The sequence below is a fragment of the Aricia agestis genome, chromosome 4 (genome assembly GCF_905147365.1).
Source record: "Aricia agestis chromosome 4, ilAriAges1.1, whole genome shotgun sequence".
Classification (NCBI taxonomy): Eukaryota; Metazoa; Arthropoda; class Insecta; order Lepidoptera; family Lycaenidae; genus Aricia; species Aricia agestis.
In genome coordinates this window covers 11,416,161-11,442,471 of record NC_056409.1, presented here as the reverse complement: position 1 = coordinate 11,442,471, position 26,311 = coordinate 11,416,161, and the positions used below count along the sequence as shown (strand labels likewise).

The 26,311-nt window shown below is 34.2% G+C and overlaps 1 protein-coding gene across 1 annotated transcript in view; it reads left to right on the top strand.

The window, feature by feature from the left end:
* LOC121726413 (nephrin-like) overlaps positions 1 to 26,311 on the top strand; it is a 103,062-nt gene that overhangs the window by 6,404 nt on the left and 70,347 nt on the right. The window contains exon 2 of the mRNA XM_042113762.1: positions 10,418 to 10,787. Coding sequence (XP_041969696.1) covers positions 10,712 to 10,787 — 76 coding nt within the window. The 5' untranslated portion in view covers positions 10,418 to 10,711. The remainder of the gene's footprint in view (positions 1 to 10,417; positions 10,788 to 26,311) is intronic.

Sequence of the window (26,311 nt, the reverse complement as noted above, 5' to 3'; positions counted from 1 at the left end):
TTTATTCCAAGGGGACGCGAACTAACCTTGCATAAAATTTGTTCGATAAATGCGTCCTAGATAAAGTTCATAATAAAACGATCCCATGGCACTGGTAACATGAGAAACGGTTCTATTTCATCGTCGGTGGAAGTGCGAGCGCATCCGTTGGCAGACTTACATCACTACGTGTTTCCACCGACTTCCTTAAAATAAGTCCATAGAAACCGTACTTTTAAATTTAAAACAAAATGTACAATTGCACTTTGTGTGTGTTATGTGTAAGGATAAATAAGACTTGGAAATTTATTATCTGTAGTATAGATATATTCATCTGAAAGTATACGCATAAATAGTCGAGTCACATAGATATACAGTACCGTTTAATGCACTAATTGTAGTGATTTGTTAGCAGAACCTACCAATAATCAAATTATTCGAAACTGACCGCACCATTACCAGAATTAACTATTGACAAACTAAAACCGACTTGTTGCGTGTATTTTATTAACCCGAACTTATAATGAGCGCAAATAAATTAAAAGTAAAATCGATTGCATAAACTAAACCGTCCATTATGCGCGATGAATATTAAACAAAATGTCGTAGCGGTTTATCCCACTAAATAACACGAATATAGTTGTAATGTGATCGTTTGTCACGTTAAATATGACAGTCGGGCTGCTATCGTGATGCACGGCTATATAATATAACAGCTTAATTGACGCTTTGGAGTTAGGTGACGTCAGCAAAGAGCTTCACACTGAGAGCGATATGAAGCTGCGTTTTATTTGCTACATTGTTTGTTTTTTTTTTTTCGAAAAGTATCAAAATTTATGTAAGTTTATATTAGTGCAGCTAACGCTTATAATAGTTATAGGGAACCCTTAGCGTTGGAGGCGTTCGGCGAGAACAGGCATAAATATGTTACCATCTAGATTCTAGACATGAAGTGAAATAAGATTTAAAAAATAATTGCTATTGTTTATTTATGTAGGTATTGTGTAGGCGATTGTGTAATATATTTATTATATGACACATACATAATTTCTAAATATTTATTATATTACACATACATAATTTTTTAATACTTATTACGTGAATTTTTTTTTTTATTTCTGTTATAAATCACAGTTTGTGTGTTATTTTAATACCTAGTTTTTCCTTACTAAATCAACGCGCGACCAGATAAGTATGGAAGTTCAGCAAAGAAGCGAAAGAGCTTGCATGGAGTATGCAAACTACATTGGGGTAAAGTTTATACGTTAACGATCATGGAACTTCACACTATTTAATATTTATTTCTTTATATAGAATCGGTTCGGAGGTTTGAGTATAAAGAAACGACAGACATGTAGGCGTACTTTCGCATTTATAATATAAGTATGTATTTACAGGAAACATACAAAAAGATAGAATATAAATTAGACTGGATTACATATAGTTGAACGGGCACTGGCCCTCCACATATAACCCATCACTTACACTGCTGTAAGTACATGCTAAGACTATCTTGGGGCCCGCGATGAAATTAAAGGAAGCTAGGAGGAGTATTCCAATTCCCATTCCCAAGCAAAGCAAGAGATTGATTTTTCAAGATACATTGCTGGTTTTGAAGGCTTTACGTCTATGCTAGTGTAAGAATAAAATAAGCCAACAATGCATGTCACGAGCTGACACGGTGGTCGTGATGCGCAGATTTATCGCTGTAGTTATGACAACAATAATTATACAATGTATGACATGTCATGTCAATGGAGACGAGAAAGCGGAAACAAACGATAACCGCTCCCGATCATTTCAAATGCTAATGGACCTCACGCTTTGTTGGTATATTTCTGTATGTTGTGACATATTTTTACTAAGTACCTACGAAGAATTCTTATTGAAGTTAGAGTACGTAGAGTTCAGGTGTTCACGTAGAGTTCACGTGAACGCCTTTGCACTAGGCTAATGGTGCGTCACTTTGTTGTCAATAGCTAAGTTGCATGCGCGTATAAGCATGCGTTATAGCGCAGTCAACAGCGAACGTGAGGCATGCCCGCGACGCATGCCCTCTGACCGTATCCAAAACTTCAAAAATGACAATATTGGCGTTGCGTAATGCGTTTCTTGACGCATTCAATTATTGAATGCGCCAATTATGAAAGTTAATGACGAAAATTGAAGATGAAAGTGCACAGTGTGGACAATGGATATAGCTAATTGTCAATGTGCGCAATTTTTTAGGGGGGCATTCGCTAATGTTCCTTTCCTTCTTGTTAGAACTAATACAAAATAATAGACGTGGGAGAGCCATGCTTCGGCACGAATGGGCCGGCTCGACCGGAGAAATACCACGTTCTCATAGAAAACCGGCGTGAAACAGCGCTTGCGCTGTGTTTCGCCGAGTGAGTGAGTTTACCGGAGGCCCAATCCCCTAACCCCTACCCTATTCCCTTCCCTACCCTCAATTATTCCCTGCCTTTCCCTTCCCTACCCTCCCCTATTCCCTCTTAAAAGGTCGGCAACGCACTTGCAGCTCTTCTGATGCTGCGAGTGTCCATGGGCGACGGAAGTTGCTTTCCATCAGGTGACCCGTTTGCTCGTTTGCCCCCTTATTTCATAAAAAAAAAAAAAAAAAAAAAAAAGAAAACCGGCGTGAAACAGCGCTTGCACTGTGTTTCGCCGAGTGAGTGAGTTTACCGGAGGCCCAATCCCCTACCCTATTCCCTTACCTACCCATCCCTACCCTCCCTTATTACCCTATTCCCTCTTAAAAGGCCGGCAACGCACCTGCAGCTCGGGCGACGGAAGTTGCTTTCCATCAGGTGACCCGTTTGCTCATTTGCCCCCTTATTTCATAAAAAAAGTATATAATATAATAAATTTGTTTTAACATATTTTCGAAAACGAAATTCATTATGGTGCATAATTCATATTTTTTATTTAACGTCTTAACCTACAGGCAACAGTTATAGTTGGACTGTATATTTTTAAACTTTTTCAGTTAAAAATAACGTCGTATTATAGTCTAGCACTTAGATAGATAACATCTAGCAGTAATATAACGAATGCGACACACGAGCCTCGCCACTCGTCTAATCTGCGGAGTCAATCCGATCTGTCAATCAGCTGATGAATGATTGTCGGATTCCAGCACCAGCTGACGTACTGCTCCATCCGCATTTACTACGCCGGAGGGTCAGCAGAAACGATCTATAATTTTTAGTAGAGTCTGCAAAAATTTGTGGCTGGTCTCAAATTCACAAGTGTTAATATATTTTATTCTTAACCTATTTACAATTTTAGGAAATTATTTCAATTCGCTTCATTTCATAATTTCATTAAGCTTCTATGCTAGATTTCTTAAAGAAAAAAATGGCTAACAAAATATTAAGGTGCGTCGTTTAAAGTTTCATTTTTAATTTTAAGTAGAATGCATAGTTTTTTCCTCTTATCTCTAATTTCGTAGACGGGAAAAACCATTTTTTTCCCTCCACTAAATAGTTTTACAAAATATTTTTGAAAATTTGAAAAATTGCTTTATAGGAGAATCTATGTCATTCGGTTGGGTTATATTAGTCACGAAATGTGACCTCTGAGCTTGACTACCCCGACCAAAGTATTTGCCATTTGGTCCGTCATTTGCTGAAAAATCAATTTCCAGCATTTATCTATTCAATTCGACCACGCCGGCTCGAACTTGACTATTTTTTGAGTTATCCATTATAGTAATAGACGCGACATGACACGACATATGACACATTGATCGAGATTTATGTCTACAATCAATATCAATGAGGCACGCGTAAAAGCGGAAACAGATATACTCAATAGTGTAATGCAAATTGATGATACCTGATATTTATAGGCACACATAAAACTTTTACTATCGTTTTATGACATTTAAATATCATAAATAATACTGGTGATTCATTATATCTATAAAAATAAACTAGTTTCGGTAGGGAGATGTATGGTGTTTCGGTGTAATCAGGCCGAACGAAGCGAGCCCTAGTATATCCCACAACCTGTATATATTGTGGTACACTTTACGGAAAAACTGTCACGCCTATTAATTTGTGCTTTAACATAGTAATTTTTATTTATATGTAGATGTGTTATCATCAGTCAGTCAAGGTGTGACGACGCGAGTTCCTCACAAAGCTCGGCTTTTAGCTAGTTATAAATCAATAATAATAATTAGCAAGTTATATGGGTGACCAAGCTTTCACAGAAAGATCAATCATAATCAAACATGAATAACTTGAAAATACGCAGTTACATAGGAATAAGACCTAGCTAGATAACCGATATATCTATAATTTATTTATAGGCTATATTCAACTAGTGCCAAAGTGCCAATCACATTCCAAAAACAAAAAGTTAAGTGTGTCTAAAAACCTCCTAAAATAACAAGAACGCTACCCTTATTTTCTCCATCATCTATATTCTACCTGCAATAAATTCACGCCTCTGAATATTTTAACAAGAAATAAGTGATTCATCTCAAAAGTCCGAGCTCCAGCGAAATAAAAAGGTGCAAAATGTTTCACTCCATACTATTGAAAAAGTGGTAGGCGTTAAAATACACAAATATTCTTTTCGACCGGATGATCAAAGCCAATTCTGAAATTCCATTAGCGTGTGCCGCAGGCCAAAAACAAGTCCTTTACGAATATTCGATTTAAATTATAGCGCGTGTTAGAATTTTAAATGATCTCGTTTGTACCTGTTTTGAGTGGACCTAGATAATTACTGACACTTTTTGGTGAGACTAGACGACGCCCGTAACTCCGTTCCGCCAAAAATTTTTTATCGCGTGGAAGTTGTACATTTCTCCAGGATAAAGAGTATCCTATCTCCTTTTTCGGGATTAAAATATATGAAATTTAAATCTCTACATTATCTCTATATCAAATTTTAGATACTAAAATGGGTTCAGCGATTTGGGTGTGTGAAGAGATAACAGACAGACACACTTTTTGCATTTTTGATATTAGTATGGAATAATTATTGTAAGTATTAGAACTATTACTGGACGTGGAGAAATTTTAAAATCTCAGGTAAGGTAAAAAGTAAAATAATTGTGTTTGATTGATATTTTATCAAGCATCCATATTAATATGAATCATAATATTATGATTCATTTTTTTAAATTGATGGTCACTCTGCTTGCAATTCAAGTCTAGTAATTTGTACTAATTTGATATTTGTCAGTTTGACAGTTTTGACGATTCATTTGCTGAATTGATTGAGAGAAATTGCTAAATGTGACCATTTTAGCCCCGCTGTTCATTCGGATTTTCATCAAAATATGATTCCTTTACAACCCTTTAAAAAGACGCTTAAAGCTGATTTTACGATGTACTTCAACGGATATTAACCTACATATAACCCACTTCCGTGTCCACTACCTGATATTATAGTTTTCTCTATAGGGTTAGAGTCTATCTGTTACCTTTTACGTAGCCTGTTACGCTTATACCAGTAAACTGATGTTGATAAACAGTATTGACACTTTAACTCCCAAACACATAGGATTCTACACCATCTGTCATACTCTGACACTACACCACAACATTGCTTACACAGGTAATTGGTGAAATTAATTTGCGGTATCACAGCGTCAAGTGGTATATGATATCATTCACACAATTCATCTAAATAGGCTATCAAAGTCGCAGCTCATATTCGCGAGCGGGAGGAAGTTTCGAATTGAGCAGGTAGTTGTAGTTGGATCGTGTGCGTGCGAATCGGCCCACATAGGGGACCTATTGTACGGTTCGTCCATAGTTTCGGAGATAAACGTGATCCTTGCCTGATGCCGTGATTTTTGCCTTATGCTGTTGGCATGTCGTGGCCCTTGTCTGATGCCGTTAGAAGGCGTGATCTTTCCTGATGCACGTTGGCACGTGGTGAATCGTAAACTTTGCATGATGTCATTGGTATGCCATGGTAGTCCAGTGGCTAAAGCTTAGTTTCAACCCTGATCATGGGTTCGAATCCCGCGCTGAAACATCAAAAATGTAGTTACTAGTTTCAAAGTTCAAAATAGTACATAAATTTTAATGACAAAAAACTGTTATGTCATAAACTAGAATTAGAGTCTAGTTTATTATGTAATATGTATAAATAATGCAATAACGAAAAAATTGCCACTAAATCGATACTAATTTTCGTAATGTTATATGTAAGGGCTTTAACCGTGGTCCGTGGTTACTGTTAGAGGTTATTGGGCCTTCATGTGGTTTCTAAATAACAACATGACAATAAAAAACTGTTGTCTTGCTCATTATAAAGCCGTAACTAAGCAGTAACAGATGATAATCGCCATAACTGTCAATTTTAACAAGTTTTTAATACAACAAAATATGACTTAAGTTCTACGTAACTAAAAACAGAAACATAAAATCGAAATACCATCTAAATTATATATCAAGAAACTGTTGTAGGCATTTATATTTATATATGTATCTACATTAATGTGAGATGTTTTTTATGTAAATCATGGCATTTTTGTAATTAAGAGAGAACTTTATTTTATTGACACTATAAATTAAGTAGTTACATAAATAGTGTGAGTTTCATATAAATAACGTGATTCTAGTAGTCCGATATTACCAAAGATATTTGGGTAACTGATCGAAATCAAGATATCGTTCTTATTTAAATATTTTAAAATAGGTCCCAATGTTGAAATACGCATTCTCACCTGCAGTTTTATACCCAGGCACGTATATTATGTGCAAAAACTAACTATGGTAAAAAAATGTTTGTGGTGGTCATGACTTAACCTGAAATTAGCACCGACACCAGCCAATAACTTATTTTTTTCCCTAACTTTAATACTACGCTTCCTTAAAAATGTAAATGCTTAGTTCATTTTATTTTTACAAATCCATAATTAAATTCTTTATTAAAGAAATAGCCAATTTTATTGTATTGTGGTAAATAATATTTATAAAACAAGTAAAGATAATCAGAAACCGGTTGAAATATTCATGTAATTACAAATTTCTGACCTTTTGTAAGCAAATAATTTTAACATAATTTATGAACCTTTAATACTGACACTCGGAAGGTATTTGAGAAATTCGCAAACGTCAGAGGAATGAGTAAGGAAATTGCTAAATTGTATGAACCTTCTTAGAATTATCATACCCTCCGAAATACTTTTAAGAATAGGGACATATAAGTACTAATTTAGTTGCAAATTGTAATGAACATTAAAAATAACCAAAAGTTATAGCTTGTGTTTGCATATAGGATAAGACACATGGATATCGTTTTTACTGCTCCTAATTGCGTTGGCGCCAACAAGAATAATATATTTAAATTGGTCCACACATCCACGATTCCAGGAATCTACTTAATAGCAACAAAAAAGGAAATAGAACGTAAATAAAACGAAAATATCTCCCCTTTGGGAGATCGTTGACTTATAAGGCGATGTCGTTAGTGAGCTTAAAGTACAAATTAGACGGAATTTATTAGTTTTCACAGAGTTTACAGATACGTTAAGATTTAGGAAAGATTACGGAAACTCGACACTGAAATAGTTCATAGTCGATGTTGGATCGAGGCGATCATTCAAGTTATTGTGATGGTATCGATAACAATATATCGATACTGTGGAAGAAAAACCTGTAATAGATAGTTTCGATTTTATCTCGATGCCAAATTGCCAGTATATTGGAATTTATATAGTTTAGTACAAAATCTACGACGACATTTTTTTTTCTTGCTGCTATGTTATTGTTTGTGGTTTTAATATACAATAATTTACATTTTTATAAAGTACTTAATAATTATTAGACGTCATGTATGTTTTAAGGCTTCCTGTACTCCGTAAAATACGGAAAAATTTCATATCTTTATAATTTATGGGTTTCGGTAACTATGCACAATTTCTTTGGCAAATTAAAAAATATTATGTAATTAAATAATTAACCCTACGCATACGAATATTAAAATTCTTTGGTTATTTTATTTATTGCCAGACGTTTCTAGTTATATATTATACTATGAACTAAGTGATAAATGTGCTATTTACATTACTATTACCGCCTACATTCGATACCCATCTGTCTTCATTATCGGTTTTAATTATATACAATCCATCAAGTTCTTCCCTGTATCCCAGCACGTTTAAAAATACACGTGTTTCTCACACATCATTGAATCTCCGAACTTCTATAATTAGTAGAATCATTGCCATCCGAACCGCATGGCTACTGACTACCAAAAGCAGCAAATCATTTTTAGTTTACAATATGTCACTCAGATCAAAGGGCTCACTTCAAAAGCTACAATAATGAGTGGCAAAATTAAATTTTCTTTCAAATCTACGACATCAACTATACAGTTCAGTTCACGCTCAATTTCTCCAGACGCATTTGTAAGTTTGTCAGGATACGCGTGCGTTGAGTTTACGCATTCTTTTTTATCCCGATGACAAACTTGGTACATTCTTGTCTTTTTAATGACGGGGCTTTAGTTTTTGTTTGAATATATTAAACGCTTCTCAGTTCTCACAGCTATGACGGTGAGTCACGAGGTAAGCTAAATTTAAAAAATAGTTTTTTCATTTTACATTAGGTTTCTTTCTAGTGAAAAACTGTTTTGCATAGAGCTGAGTTTTATTAGTAAAATATAATTTCCATAAAATTAATTTTGAAGCAATTATAGTACACAGGGTGCCAATGTTAATAACATTTAGTTAAGTTATTTATAATGAAATTACAAATGGCGCCCTTATGCAAGCCCTCATGCGATCGTTATCAAGTTGTGTTATCTAATCAATTTTAATTATGGAAACGACGTCTTGTTAAGTAAATTACTTAATTTTAGAAATAACTGTTGTTATTCAAGAAGAAAAGTGGCAAGTTGATTGTCAGGGCCAACTTAGACCCCCGTCTAGTCTCGCGTGGACCCCTGGGGGTCCACCTGGACCACTTTAGGAATCACTGGTCTATGGCATAGACTCTATGCCATAAAGTGGCATTTTAATTGAACTTTTGTCAATCGCGGCTAGCCGCGGTAAAGGTCGGAACGGCACCTTCACTTTATCTCCGCTGTTTGTCTATAGTCTATACTTTCGTATTTCTACTGTAGCCATGCTACGGGTGCTGATGTTGCCCCGTCCGAAACGAGAGCGTCCGTGGCCTAATGGGTAGACCTTTGGTTCGCACCCGTAGAGGGTGCAGGTTCGATCACGGGTGGAGGCGTGTACTTACCAATGAGACATTTTCCGATCTCAAGTAGGTACATAATACGGACACTCATACTACAGTGTAATAAATTATTATTTATTACACTGTACTCATACGGTGAAGTGAAAACATCGTGAGGAAACCCGCACATAGTTCTTTCATAGTTAATCTTGTCCCAGGCACTACAGTATTTGAGGAGTGGTTACTTCGCTCTGAAAATACAGTATAAATCATCCACAAGTCACAACGGATGTAAAGGCCTAGTTTAGATGTTGCCCACAATACGTTTATTGTACCTACATATTTCGGGATTTAAAAAACTATAATATGTGCTTTCGCAGGACTCTCATACAAAATTTCATAAAACGGCTCAGCTGTTTTGAGTATAATATGTAACTAACAGACAAACTTTCACATTTAAAATCTACACGGGAGAATTGAGATTTTAGACATTTCATCTTTTCCTTATTTTACAAATTTTCTAAATCTTCTATTTTGACTACAGGAACATAGTGTCCTTAATTCCACTGAGAGAGTACAGATTGCTTCCAGTTACAAGTCAACTAAAATTATATCACCCTAATTTAATTAACGAAGACACGTTTGAAACTTTTGATTATTTTCAAGGCAGGGGACACACATCCGTAGGGACGGGATTATTATTGGAGCGGCGGAAATATGACGCACTACATTAACATGACGACCCTTTTAGTACACGTAATTATTAATGGCTGGGGTTTTCTTTGTGTGAACACCCGTGAGCTGGTGACTGATAAAGCGACTGATGAAAAGGATGAGCTTATCACACGTGTAAATACCAAAACACGAGTAGCTTCAGATATCGGCGATTAGCTTCTGATATTTATGTAAATTATATAAATATAAGGATCAGCAAAGAAATCAGAAATTACTTAATTCTAAATGGGCCATAACCTAGCTGGTTCAACAAATTAAGCCTTATTATCATAGAAATGATTGTGTCGAGCACGCTACTATTAGTAATTTAAGAAGTGACGAATAATTTTCTTAGTGCTCAAATAAATATTATATTTTTTTTTTATATTTTACCGACCCAATTGATATATATGAATTTCATGAAACACTTCATCACGAAGAACCTTGTTGGACATAAAGAAACCAGATGTTTAGATAAACCAGAAGTATAATTCATAGAAGTAAATCATAAATCTGCTAAATAAACATTAGTGTTTACTTTCTGAAATATCGTTATTTCTTTTCAGATACCGAGTTCCGGTCGTATACGGAGGGAGTGAAAAAATAAGTTGGCACACATCCAAACATTATGACACTTTGGAATTGATAAAAATAGTATTGGAAGATGAATTTCGAAATACGGCCAGTTAAACTTTAAAGTGTCAGATGTTTTAAATTTACTTTTACGATTCGATAATCGAGTGTGCGACGAGTGTTTACGAAGTTATCGATAAATCGTAGTGCTGCAGCTTCATAAGATATGTGTGAAAAAATAAATTCCAATAGTGATGTGATATTTATCCGGAAACCGGATATATACGATGACGAACCGTTCGAGTGTTCTGGTGGTGGCGGTGCTGATGCTCATAAGAACAAGCGAGGAGATCATAGAGTCAAGTAAGTATTACCTTCCGTAATTTTTTTCATTACCTACCTTTCGTAAAGAGTACTTTTTAAAAATAACATAATTTGTTATTGACGACCTCTGTGGCTCAGTGGTGAGCGCGTTGGTAGCTCAAGCCGGGGGTCGCGGGTTCGAATCCCGCCGACGGAACAAAAAGTTTTCAAAAGTTCCTGAGTCATGGATGTGTATTAAATATGTGTATCATATAATAAAAATCCTAAATATATGTATAGTATAAAAGTATTAAATATATTTTTGCGTTGTCTGGTACCTGTAATACAAGTCCTTCAGGTACTTAGCATGGGGCCAGACTGACGTGGTGTGAAGCGTCCATAGATATTATTCTATTATATTATATTATGTTAGGATCACTGACCTCTATTATACACTGGACAGGCGAACGCTATCAATAAAATATTCCTATTTGAAAGTCGCCATATTGGCGCTGATTGCTATGTGAAAGCAGTAGTGGGTGTACTTGGAACTACTATTTTGCAAATGGCGGTTGTCATTTTCTATATAAATTAGTTCACAGTACGCTCACCGCGGCGCTTCAAATCGGCATAAGAAATAGCTGTCATTTTGTACGGCATAGCCTGTCCAGTGTATTATAGAGGTCAGTGGTTAGGATTTATATTCAACAAGCCCCATACGGTCACCGGTGACCGAGACATAATAAATATTCTATTGTGTCTCGTTCTTCCACGATCAACGGTTAATTTAATATGGACTAAATAACTGTAACTGAAATATCTATTTGAAAATAGGCGATGAAAAGCTCTGAAATACATAAAATTATTTTGGTGGATATACCATAATAATATCGGACTTCATTTCGGCTGATTAAAAATTCAATTTATGTATTCATTACGATAATGTATGAAGCACAATGGCTAAATAGAGTTTAAGCCGCATTATCTAGCTAGCCCTATGGCTACAATACCGCTTTGGCAAATTAGTTATCAAATGCTGTTGTATGTTCAACGTAATCTGCGAGATGATTAAATCATACTAATTGAGCCATTTGATTAATGCACTATCTACCTATATTGTATATTATATTATACCTTATACCATTGTCATTATAATTATAATTGACAATCAACTCCTTTGAACGGACGGCCTAATCCGTGTTTGACCCTGATAAGGACTGGGGTTGAAAATGTGGGGAGTGAAAAAAAAATTATTGTCAAGTATTGTTATACATCTCTAAATTGAATACGGTTGGGTCACAGACATAGACCAAGATAGATACCGCATGTGTTTGTACTTCGCGTGCCATATCGCGTTCCCAAACGTCGAGCAATGTTCGTCTTTCGAAAGTCTGTTCTTTAGTCTGCGCTCCACCGTTATCGGAATCGGACGTCAATCGGATTGAAAAAATGCCTAATTGTGACGTATAGAGCTGTAGAAATTCGAATAGAAACGTTGGACTAGATAATGGACACGTTTCTTATCATCAGTACGTCACAGTAGGTAAGAAAAGAGTGGCACGCTCGTTTTCATTAAAATGGAGGGACATGCGGTATCTATCTTGATCAATGTCTGTGGGTTTTGTCAATCCGAAACTCTATAGCTTTGCCCACACTGTGCCTTTTTCTGTTCGTCAAGGGCATGCGTTATAGAGCAGTCAACAGCGAACGTGAGGCATGCCCGCGACGCATGCCCTCTGACCGTATCCAAAACTTCAAAAATAACCATATTCGCGTTGCGTTCCTTGACGCATTCAATTATTGAATGCGCCAATATGAAAGTTGATGACGAAAATTGAAGATGAAAGTGCACAGTGTGGACATAACTTATGAAGCAGCTAAGAAGTGAACGTTGCTGTAAGTTTGATTTTGATACTGTCTCTACTGAAAGTTGAAACTGATAGAATAATATATTGCATAATGCAAAACAGCCACCTTATCGTTATCGAATAAAATTCTATAGGCTTAGGAGGTTTCCATAAAATTGCAGATATTATTTTTTTTCATTTGTCGATACTTCTTTGCAAAATTATGTACTTTCTTGAGGTAAAAGTTATAGTATTATGATACGTGTATTGTAGTTTAGGAGCGTGTTTGTGTTTGGCTTGGCGTCAACAAGTTTTATTGTTAATATTAAGCCGCGTAAATCTTAACAGACAGGCTATTAAACTCGTTTATGCGCTAGTTCAATATGAGGGAAACTTTAGACGTCGACTAAGTTCCGCAGAGTTCGCTACGAGTTATTTTTTTTCGCTATTTTTCCATTGATACATTCCTTTTTTTGGCTTAAGAAAATTTACTATAATATTTTTCAGAAGTAGACACTTGATATTAATATTAATGGAAAAGTTTCTATGTCTGCCTCTTACTTCTTTAAGCTGAAGCCTCAAAGGCTGTGGGCTTTTAAATTGTACACAAATTAATTACTTATAACATTTATTTGAGTACAATTTAATTTATTCAGGATAATATCGTTTTGTACTAAAACAAAGCACTTTTCACCATTCAAGTCCCTACTTGATGCATTTTTTCCACTTATTTCAAGCTACAGATGAAACACTGTATCGGCCGAATTCTAAAAGACTTGAGGAGAATGCATTGTGACTGTATATTGACTTGTCAAATGGGTTATTTATGGGGACCTTTTTACGAAACTTACATTGAATTTTAGTATCTATTTCAGCAGGCGTTGTCGCGTTCGACCCGTTTTCTCTATGTCTGGACTAATGCCAAATTGAACGAATATATGCTTAGCGCACGGGTGACTCTGTACGTGGCCTGTCAATGATGGAATTTTGGACCTAATTATTGAGCTATAATATATTATGGCTGTTAACCTAAATCCCAATGCTGGAGGCCTTGCTTATTTATTTGCTTTGCTATAAACGCCGAATACAGGGAACAACGCGGACAAATTGCACATCTCTAAATTATAGACATTTAATAATTTCTAGGATTATCGTCTGATAAAATTAATTACCTACTTGAGATCTTTTGCTGGCAAAAAAAAAAACAAAAAACTAAAGAGTGAAAAGTTATTGAAAATAGAATAACGATAACCACAATAATTTGATTACCGAAGTCAAAAATCGCGATAGCTAATAAAATAATGATTATAGTTGTTCTGATTCAATAATTGGTCTTTCGATACTGTCAGTAGTGTTTGAACAATAAACCGTTTTAAATGTTTAATTTGCACAGCAAAATACACAACAAAATATCCATTGTATTTTATCTGCAATCGGGATCAATATCAGTTAGTTTTACCGTTGAAAAGGTTACAAAATTAAAGGGTTGATCCGGATCCAAAACCAATTTCGCTCGGGCCAAATACCACAATCGACTAGAAAAATCGTTTGCAAAGCTGCACCGTTCTAAACCGAGTCCGAGCCTCGCATTTGTCCAGCTCAAATTAACTGAAATAAGATTACGAAGATCTTGTTTGGGAATTGTTATTGCGATTTTTATATTTGTAAATTTTATAGTTTATTAGCTGATCCAGCAAACTCTGTTTTGCAGTTATCGTTGATGTTATCACATGAAGACGTTGTTTGTGTCACGCCGATTCAACGTGAGAATATTCTATTTGTAACTTAATTTTCAAAGATGAAAAATACGCTTATTTTTAGACTTACAGAATATTAAACACACAAAGCTCCAACAAAATGTATTTTTACGAAAGAGTTTGGCTACTAAAATCACGACACAAGAATTTTATTTATTTCCATATTAGATACGTTAGAATTAGGTAATTTAATTACTGTAGTAAAATATATTAGAAAATAAATTTGTAAATAAAGATAAGGATTAAGTCATTAATGAAATATATTTGAATAGTAAATACTAAAACAGGCAGCTGCTGACTATTCATTGCCTAATCAAAGGTCGAACAAAAGCAGATGCAGGCATCTGCTTTTGTTTGACCTTTGATTGTAATTTAATGATAAGCTTGTTTGTAAAATCTTATAAACAACCTAATAAACCAATATTAAAAAATAGAATATATTATTATTATGAAGGTTGTATTTTGATCGAGATACTGTTTTATAATAAATATGAACACATACATTCAGACCTTTATGATATTGGCTATATTATACGACTTACAACCAAATCTTAAGATTATTACAAATTAAAAAAGTTTTTTTGTAAAGATTTTTAGATCACTTGTGTCTCAAAGCAAATCTGAGTGCTTACTCAAAATGTATTCGTCAGTTTCGATGGCGTAGTTAGATGTCAGAAATATATTATAGGATTTGTCATAATGGCACTGACGATGAGTCATGACAAATCCCATACATTTTTGACATTTAAGCCCGGCCGCACATTATTCGAATTTCTGATCAGAAAAATTCGGACGCCCCGCCCCGCTCATACATTTTGACACGTCAGAATTTTGATAGTATGCGGGGTCCACAACAAAATGTATGAACAGAGTGCGTTCCGGCGGGCGTCCATATTTTTCTGAACAGAAATTCGAATAATGTGCGGACGATGAAACGAACAGGAAAAGCGCCTCAGACGGGTTGACTACTAGATTTTTTGAAACGACACCTATATCGTTAGTACATGTGAATAACAGGTGTAGTCTTAATATGGACCAGCTCCAAACCGCAGGTCGTTAGCCCCGATAAGCAAATGGCGGACTTGGGCCCGACTATTTGTCACTACGCTATTTCTACTAGTAAGGGCAGGCGCAGGTTTACAAGTAGATCATGACGTTATGAAGGTTTCAACCACGTGTCGTACGGAGGTAATAGGCAAGGCAAGTGTCACGACACAGGTCCTTAATAACAACAATACACAATTTTGTAACCACTAGGCTCTAGTGTTTTTTTCCTGACCAACCTTCTTATACCCTATATAAAAAAAATCTAGTACTTCCGCGGTAATCGTACATTTAATATATTAAATAAAAGTAATTACTAATAATATATTATGCTCTATTTCGTAGATTAATCTAACCGGAGCCCATTTGATGCAAACAAACTTTTCTTCTTGAGAATTATAAGAAAAGACAATACCTAACTGTAGGACCAAATTGTTATTAAAGTTTAATTAATAATATCTTCTGCGCGCAGCTTTATTAGTATCTAATGAATCTTTAAGTCTATTTTAGATCAACACCTGGCAAACGCAGACTAAGCAACTAGTAGTAATAGCACTTTAGATACTACAACTACTACGTGTTAACCACAAATAAAAGTTTGTTTCAAATACAGTTATTTTTTCACAAATGACTTGATCATCTGATTTAAAACAAAAATAAAATCGGCCAAGTGCGCGTCGGACTTGCGCACGAAGGGTTCCGTTCCACTATGGAGCAAAAATGGGCAAAAAAGGCAAAAAAATGTGTTTGAATGGGGGGCTCCCATTAATTAATATATATTTTTTATTATTAAAGTTTCAATACTATTTTTGACGTGGGAGAGCCATGCTTCGGCACGAATGGGCCGGCTCGACCGGAGAGATACCACGTCCTCACAGAAAACCGGCGTGAAACAGCGCTTCCGCTGTGTTTCGCTGAGTAAGTGAGTTTACCGGAGGCCCAATCCCCTACCCTTTTCCTTTCCCTACCCTCCCCTATTTCCTTCCGTACCCTCCCCTATTCCCTTCCCTACCCTCCCCTATTACCCCTTAGAAGGCCGGCAACGCACCTGCAGCTCTTCTGATGCTGCGAGTGTCCATAGGCGACGGAAGTTGCTTTCCATCAGGTGACCCGTTTGCTCGTTTGCCCCCTTATTTCATAAAAAAAAAAACTATTGAGTATTTTGTGAAAATTTCTGTTGCTATTATTGATATAGAAAGAAAAGTTGTGTGGAGACTGTGGGCCCCCTTCAATTTTATTTTGTTTTTAATATTTGTTATAGCGGACGGCAACAGAAATACTATAATTTGTGAAAATTTTAGCTTTCTAGCTATCGCGGTTCTTGAGAAAGACAGACAGACATCAACGTCTTCGTTATGACCCTTAGGGTATGGAAAAATTAATGAATTAATATTGATTTCTATAATAAAAGAATTTAGAGGCGTTGGGAGTCAATGAAATTTTAATCATCTCATATATCAATGGTCTACATACATAAATACAGTAATCGGTTAAACATGTAAATACTAAATCTGACCAGTTCTTCACATTCAAATACTTAAATTATATGATTTACATATAATTTATTTTAAAATAATTTCCATAAATGCATTATGTACAAGTACGATTGATGAGCTAGAATTTTTGCCAATTTTGCAAAATAGCTTTTTATTTTTTACCAAGATTAATTTTATTTTAGGAATTAAACAGTAGCAAATTTATTATATTATGTTAGCATATTACTTTACATTAAATCTCTTCTATCTTTTTATAGTGGTCGTATAAAATTGAGATTAGATATTGTCTTTCGGGCAATTCTATGAATAAGTCTACCATGAACTAAAAAAATAAATTCTTGATTTTGATATTAAAATACTTAATTACAGTGACATAACTTTTCCCTATAACTACAGCAAAATTTCGTTTTTGTGATGTTTAAGTTAAAAAAAAGCATTTTAATGAATTAACTAATTGCTCATTTTCTGTTATGTAATTTAAGAGACTTTCGTATTGTTGTAGTACAGTCCATAATTGTGTAAATGCTATTTGAAAACAACAGTGATTACTATTGTTTCTATATAAGTTAACTTGTTTAATCTACTACAAAGCCATCTTAAAATTCATATTAACAACATAATAGTAACCATAATATATGACAAAATAAAACTTTTGTCGTATCAAATGTAGAGTCAGTCACATATGGAATTGCCCTTTCAAATTAATCTCAATTTTGGAAAATGTAAATGCTATTTATTTTTACTCTTAATTTATAATGTTATCAATTATCACGATTCAAGATATAATATTACTTCGGTTAGGCAAAACACTTTTTTGAACATAAATAGTGGAAACGAAACTTAAATGAATAAATAATTCACCCTTAATTTACTATCAGAGAAGTTGATTCCTACGCAAATCGGGGACCTACCAAACCCAGCTGATAGATCACAATTAACATTGAATTGACATATTCGACCAAATAACGTTGGTCTGTCAATTGCATAGGAATCAATTTCCTCGATGGTACTTTATTATTAAAAATTTACTATGTTTTCCCCCTAAAAGTATTATGTTTTCACTATCGTTATACTTTGCAACATGCTCATAACGTACAATAAATAACTTGGACTACCAATATACAATTTAGTTTGTTAAAATAATAAATAACCAGATTTTATTTATGTCTTATTTATTGTTGATTAAACCCCCTTTTCTAATTATTGCATTTTTAAGTCACGATTACCTCACGGCTTTTTTCTTCTAAAATACATACTCACGAACGCCAAAAAGGAAGATAAAAGAAATTATATACTAGCGACCCGCCCCGGCTTCGCACGGGTATAAAATAAATTATGGCCTAAGTCACTGAAAAAATGATTAAAATCGATTCAGTAGGTAGTTTGATTTTAAATAATTTATATTCATTACTACCCGTGGCCCGCATTGGTCGGTACTGCCGAAAAGCTACTTACGTCCCGCAATTTTTAAATCTGTAATATCTTCGAAAATGTTCATTTAAACTTAAAATCGTAATATTTATGCTGTAAAGAGCCATAATCAATAATGTATTTAAAGTATTTAATTGAATAAGGATTATTACCGTATTGGTTAAAATCGCTTCGAAAATTAGCCATTATAATTTGAAGTTAAAAGTAAATGACAAAAAAATATGTTATTGTGGGATATATCCATAAGAGATATACTTATACGTGGGAGAGCTATGCTTCGGCACGAATGGGCCGGCTTGACCGGAGAAATACCACATTCTCACAGAAAACCGGCGTGAAACAGCGCTTACGCTGTGTTTCGCCGAGTGAGTTTACCGGAGGCCCAATCCCCTACCCTATTCCCTTACCTACCCTCCCCTATTCCCTTCCCTTCCCATCCCTGCCCTCCCCTATTACCCTATTCCCTCTTAAAAGGCCGGTAACACACCTGCAGCTCTTCTGATGCTACGACTCGTGTCCATGGGCGACGGAAGTTGCTTTCCATCAGGTGACCCGTTTGCTCGTTTGCCCCCTTATTTCATTAAAAAAAATATACCATCGCGGAGTTTAGACCTTTTCAATGTGTACAATGCGCACCCCTGCACTTCGAAACGGGCGTAAATTGCAATATTTTAATTTCGCCATAACTTCTAAACCAAACGTCCCATTTTAATTATTCAATAAGCAAATATAATCTACATAAACTGTACTTAGTGATGAAATTATTTATTTTGATAAGGATTATTAGCATGAGTAAAATAAATGCGTTTAAATGTAGTCCAAAAAAATTAAGAATTTTAAATAAAAAAATGGTTTTTGTGCCTCACTTGACATTTTGTGTCGCGGACATTTTTGTAGATATTTATAAGATCTACATTTACTTAGAACATTGTATAGTTCTATCTTTTATAGTTTATGCAGCGTACGCAAAATAAGTAAATTTTCTGGTTGTTTCCGAAAAACTGAAATATCTTACGGAACCCTATATTCTCCAAAATAAAAAGTAGCCTATGTTACTTGTAAATAATGTAGCTTTCGAATGGTGAAAGAATTTTTAAAATCGGTCCAGTAGTTTTTGAGCCTATTCATTACAATTAAACAAACAAAGTTTACCTCTTTATAATATTAGTATAGATAAGTATTTTGTATGAGAGTAATAACTTGAGAGACAATATTTTGTACGTTTTTCCTTTTTTTCATCAAAATTAGCTCGTTTAATTTTATTTCATTTTAAGCTCTTGCACTCCTCGACAGTTCGTATAGCATACTAATAATATTGCTTTTTATTAACATTTTTATTCAGTTAATGTACAAGTAGGTAATAAAAATTTTATTACTTTTTTTTTATTTCAGTGTGAAATTTAATTAGATTTCCTTTTTATATTAGTCATTCGTAAATTGTATTACATCTTTTGTTTATTTCTCACGAAGCAAAAACTTCATTACACGCTCACAAAAGGGAGCCTTTTTTTGTACATCTACTTCATATACGTTCAACTTTCTTCTTTTGTCTAGGGAATTTGCCAATGAATCAGACAAGGACAGCAATACCGTGTTATAACTTAAAATCTATATTTTATATTCATAATTTTACTCTGGCATGGAGACCAAGGCTGGGTAATCGGGGTGTAGGTCGACCTCCAACTAGGTTGCGTTTAGTTGCGGGCCCATGTTGGATGCCAGTGGCAGGAGATCGGTCATCTTGGCGTTCATTTAGAGAGGCCTATGTCCAGCAGTGGACGACTATAGGCTGATAATATAATGATGATGATGATGAATTTTATTTGTAAGAGATCTAGTATACACTACTAGATCTCTATACCTATAATAATGATTTACCTTAAAGTAAATTCATAATATTGATTTACCTTAATTTGATATTGATTTACCCTTCCCAATTAAGAAGATTTTAATGAAAGCTGACACTACCCAGTAACTCTTCAATATAAAATTGTATAGGTATTTTGTTTGTAAGTGACATTTTGCCAAAATTTTGCTATTGAGCAGTAATCATTATTATTTACTCTATGTTATTATTTAAATTTGCTAGTTAATCTTATATCTTTAAACACGAGCAATTCTTGTATATATATATATATATATATATATATATATATATATATATATATATATATATATATATATATATATATATATATATATATATATATATATAATTGGAATCTCGGAATCGGCTCCAACGATTTTCATGAAATTTAGTATATAGGGGGTTTCGGGGGCGATAAATCGATCTAGATAGGAATCATTTTGAAAATGTCATTATCATCGAATACCGAGCAAAGCTCGGTCAAATAGCTAGTAATAGTCTAATTTGAAAGATTAGTAGCAGCATGACAGTTGGAGTTGCACTAAAGATTTGATTATATTGGAAGTTTAACCGACATACAACTATGTAATGTTTTGCCCTTTGGGGAAGTTCTGTATAGTGTATGCAAGTATCGCATAGGCACTGTGCAAAATAGGTTTTGATAGGTATATTTCTCCCACGTATCTTGTAAAGTAAACTGCCTGATTCTATTAGCTACTGCAGTAATTTCTGGCGATTAAACTTTTTCGCCCTAGGAGTGTTTTTATAGTGGCGCTTAGGAACTCTAATTATACAACTTGGCTGTTATCCAAGAGATGCCGATCTTTAAATATCGTGTGTCGTGCAATTCTGTATTTAGGACAGTTTTGATGGGGGAGAAATGTATTTTTAGTCGATAGTATTTCTGATGTTGGTCTTTGACATTATTCGAGTGGCAACTGCAATATAGTTGCATATTCAGATAGATATAAAACGAGGAATGTAAGACTTTAACTACCACTTAACTGATGTTAAATAACAGATGACATAGTACTCTAAGGCACGAGTTATGGGCCCTTAGTGAAGTTGCATTCGATTTTTTGATTGGGAAGTGAGAAATCAAGAATTGGGATTTGACTAAATACGATGCGGGTGGTATTCACAGTTTCCGTTCAAAAGTATTATGTGGTTAATACTATCTTAATTTTTATAACGTTCTAATATAGGTCTTTAACCTATAAAATTGTGTAAACCCTTGCTTATTTAAACCTAAAACCGAGTCACAATAATTATTAATACAAAGGATGATGCCAAATCTAGGTCTTCAATATCTAGCAACGTATGATACCTATGTAATATCGTTGTATAGGTTTTTGAGCTGCTATAGCACCAAGTAAGTGTACGGTTCGTTCACAGTTTACCTCGGAGACATCCAATGCGAAGCTTTCCACCTCGTCTCGTGGTTTTTACCATCGATTTAGTTTAAAATCGTGTCACAACAGCGGATCAAGTAATGGCAGAACTTAATTGAAATTGATATTAGCATCTGTCATTTTGAGAATCACAATTGCGACCAATTGAACCCGACGCGGCTACGAGACGAAACAAAGCTCTTAAGAAAATGTCCTTTTAATGGATAATTACTAGGTACAGATACTTTTACGAGGAAGTGAAATAGATAGATATTTATTTGCCTAAGATCTTATCAACATTCAGAAAAAAGACTCTAATAATTATAATTTGGACCAAGAGTTATTTTCCATTATGAGAATTAAAATTATTGCACTAGTTTTTACAGTACAATCCATAGCTAGTATTATAAATACAATCCATAGCTAGTATTATAACTTGGAATTGCGAATGAATGCGGGAAATGTTTAGTGTAAGTATAAATTTCTAATATAATATATTCTTTACTAGCTGTTGCCCGCAACTTCGTCCGCGTGAATGTATGTTATTAAAATCGAGATTTAGAAAATTGAACACCCATCTACGAATATTTTATTTGGATATCGTATGCGACATCAGATTTACACTGTAGGTTGTCTAGCATTGTAATTCTTTCGTCTTGGCAGAAAAAACTCTCCCAGAGAACCGTTTTTAGGGTTCCGTACCCAAAGGGTAAAAACGGGACCCTATTACTAAGACTTCGTTGTCTGTCCGTCTCTTTGTCTCCAGGCTCTAGCTCTAGCTAACTCTAGCTATAACGGTTCTTGAGATACACTCAAGAACCGTTATAGCTAGAGTTCTGAATTTTTTACAGATTGTGTATATCTGTTGCCGCTATAACAACAAATACTGAAAACAAAATAAAATCAATATTTATGGGGCTCCCATACAACAAACATGATTTTTTTGGCCTCTTTTGCTCGATATCAACAATGACAATCCTTAATTATATACGTATTTTAATAATTAATAATAAAAATAGAAAATAATTAAAAATCCCATACAAAAACACAACTTTTGGCCTTTTTTTCTCTATAACGGTACGGAACCCTTCGTGTGCAAGTCCGACTCGCACTTGGCCGATTTTATTGTAAACATGGTATCAAATTCGGGCAATCTATACAACAAAAAAAGAATTTTGAAAATCTGACCACAAACAGCAAAGTAAACATTAACTCCTCCTTTTTTTTAAGTTGGTTAAAAAAAAGTATCTAAGATGTTGACCAGAGATGTAAGGTATCATCATACAAAATTTTAATTGAAATCGGTCCAGCGGATTCAGAGATTAGCCTGTACAAACAGACAAACAGACAAACAGACAGAGAAACAAAAATTTCAAAAACAGTTAAAATGTGTTCTACTACTCTTCTAACATGCCCCTGACTCGTTTTTTCAAGTTTATTTTTAATGTACAAAAATTTTACCTCTACGATTTTATTATAAGTATAGATATAGATATAGAAGATATAGATTGAATAAGAGTTAAGACATTAAGTTACGCTTAACTGAGAGTTCTATATCAACTTATTGAATATTTAACAAATAATTTACATAATTAGTAGATTAATGAAGCTATAACATTACATTTTCATTGCCATTTTATTGGTAAAATAAAATTAAAATATGTGACACTTTTAATTTATATTATTTTAGATGCTAAGATTACTTTATTAATATAGGTTTATTACTTTATTAACCTAAATGGTATAAGGTGAGTATTATAATTTCTATTGGGTCTCGGTCACCGGTGATGAATTAATAATATCATATGATGAATTAATAATGATATTAATGTATAATAATATCATATGATGAATTAATAATGACATTAATGTGTAATAAATCTAGCTTAATTGTATTTTTGAAATTATGGACGTACACTCAAATGCTAAATCTCTTTCACAAATACAATGGAGAGATCATAATATCCAACCTAGATCTGCATGAGTGGTATAAAAATGACGTATGTAAAAGTCCACAACATACTCATGTAATATAGCACCACAGAATGACGCGTTTGATCCCCCAGAGGCAAAACTTAAGTCAAACTCGGTGTGCTCAACGCGTTGAAGCGTGTAGTGATAAGAACCCTCTCGCACCATTTGGATATCTATACTCCACTCGGGCTAACTTGTCGCTAGCGGTCGTTGACTCCCTGTCAAAAACTTGTCATTTTCATAAAACCACGATTGACAATATCTGACACTTCATTGTCAATCGCGGTTATTTTTTATCCTTTTTTTGTTATTTTCTTATTTAGATTTTTTTTTTTATATAATCGGTCAAACAGCTAGTTTACTTAAAACCTCGAATAAAATATCTACACATTCTTTATGATTTCTTGGCATGCGTAAAAAGTATATATTGTAATAATAGTCTTTATCGAATAACTTACTTTTTTATAGTTAATTTTACTTGCTACTAACTTCATAAAATTCCAGCCAAAGTGTTTATTTATCTAAAACATAATTTTAAGCATTTAATAATACGTATGTACTTATACATATGTAATCACAAGTCACACTCTATTTTAATTATTATAAAAATTGTAGCGACGAATAGGCTATCCACCAATTAACTTGACAGATCAAGTATGGAGAATCTGTCAAAAAAGTTGTGAATAGCCTATTCGGCACTTTATCAGAAAGTGGTGAAACAGGCCCTGAAGGTGCGACGTGGGTACTCGGTAGATAAACTATACTCCACTCGGGCTAACTTGTCGCTAGCGGTCATTGACTCCCTGTCAAAAACTTGTAATTTTCCATATAAACCGCGATTGACAGTTGCAGCCATATCCCGGCACACTAACACCTGTGTCTATATATATATATATATATATATATATATATATATATATATATATATATATATATATATATATATATATATATATATATATATATATATATATATATATATATATATATATATATATATATATATATATAAATTACATTTTCTAGCAATGATTCCTAGCTAGATCGATTTATCGCCCCCGAAACCCAGTATATGCTAAATTTCATGAAAATCGTTGAAGCCGATTCTGAGATTCCAATTATATTAGTTTTATTTATAAACGGTACCTAAGTAATATTCCAAGAATTTTTCAAATTATTAAAATTTATTGTTTCCTCGAAGTTAACCATTTTGTTCTTGACAAAGGGGAATAATATTATAATAATAATTAACCAAATTAAAATTATTATAATTATTTTAAAGCGGTCGTTCGACAGACTATATACATACCTAAAGACTAAAAGACTTTGTTGTAATGGGGATCACATACACGATGTGCCATAAGACATAACTGGGGCTAAAATAAAATAAAAGCGCTAAAGCTAAGAATTGACGAATCCGCCCAAAAGGAAGAATTTAATTATTTCGTAAATAATGGCGAAAAATGTGGCTCTCGCGGCCACATTCTAATCCTCGTCCTCACCGTCGAGGATTAAAGATAATAACTTAAATTAGCGACTGTCACTTTTCTGCAAAGCCGAGACTGATAGGCAAGCCCACGCAGGCAAATTGCAAATGTCAGGGCTTAGACCAGGCCCGCTGGGAAACTCTCCACGTTTTGTGAAAATTGAAGAAAAACTCCCAGGTCCAATGATTTACGTAGGCTATCTCGAAAGTTACTTTGCATACCTAATTTAATATCTTGTCTTACTGTAATAATATACTGGTAGGCCCTAATGATATTATACATTACATTTTGAATGCAATATATAGGATCCGCAACTATGACATAATATTATAAGAGCATTTCCCCATGGGAAATCATTATCTCAGGACATGTTAGGTATAAAAGACTTGTGCAGACTACAATTGTGTGGTCGCTGGTGATATCTTCTTCTAGTAATTACTGAAGTTCGTGAATCTCCATTGTATTTACCGACTTCCAAAAAGGAGGAGGTTATATGTTCGGCTGTATGTATCTTTTTTTTTTGTATGTTCAACGATAACTCAGCCGTTTGTGATCCGATTTTCAAACTAATTTTTGTGCTGTATAAGGTTTAACTCGAATTTTGTACCATGTTCACAAAAGTGGTGATTTGATGATGAGATCCTGGAGGAATCGAGGGGACTCCTTGAAATTTGTATAGAAACATATAGTGATTTCAATTTTTTCTGAAGCATTCGAGGTAAATGCTACCAAAAAGTAAGATTTCGCACCAGGTTATACCCTGGATCTGAAGGTACCCAACAGAACTTTTGAATCTTTATAGATACAGGTTTGGGGATTTCGGCGTTGTTTAAACGACTGAAAGCATAAGCCAACACATCAATTTAATTGATCATCATCACCATAATCATAATTATGCCATGGGTCATCACATTATGACCCAATTATTGATGCTTTTCGTGATATTTTGCATCGAAGCAGATGATTTTTATGATTATTTCGCTGTTTGTGGACTGATTTTCAAAATTCTTATGTTGTTGTATAGGATATAATCTTGATTTTGTATAATTATTACGAAAGTGGTAAGCTGATGATGGGATCTATGAGCAATCGAGGGAAATCCTTGAAATTTATCAAAAGACTCATAGTGGTTAAAAAGTTGTTTCGAGTAACTTAAACATATGTTACGAATAAGAGAAAGTTCATACGAAGGTGTCTCTTGGTCCAAAGGCACTGAACATAACTCCTGAACCTTTAAAGATAAATGTTTTTAAATTGCAGCATCGCTTAGGGGCGATTTCATCAAAGAAA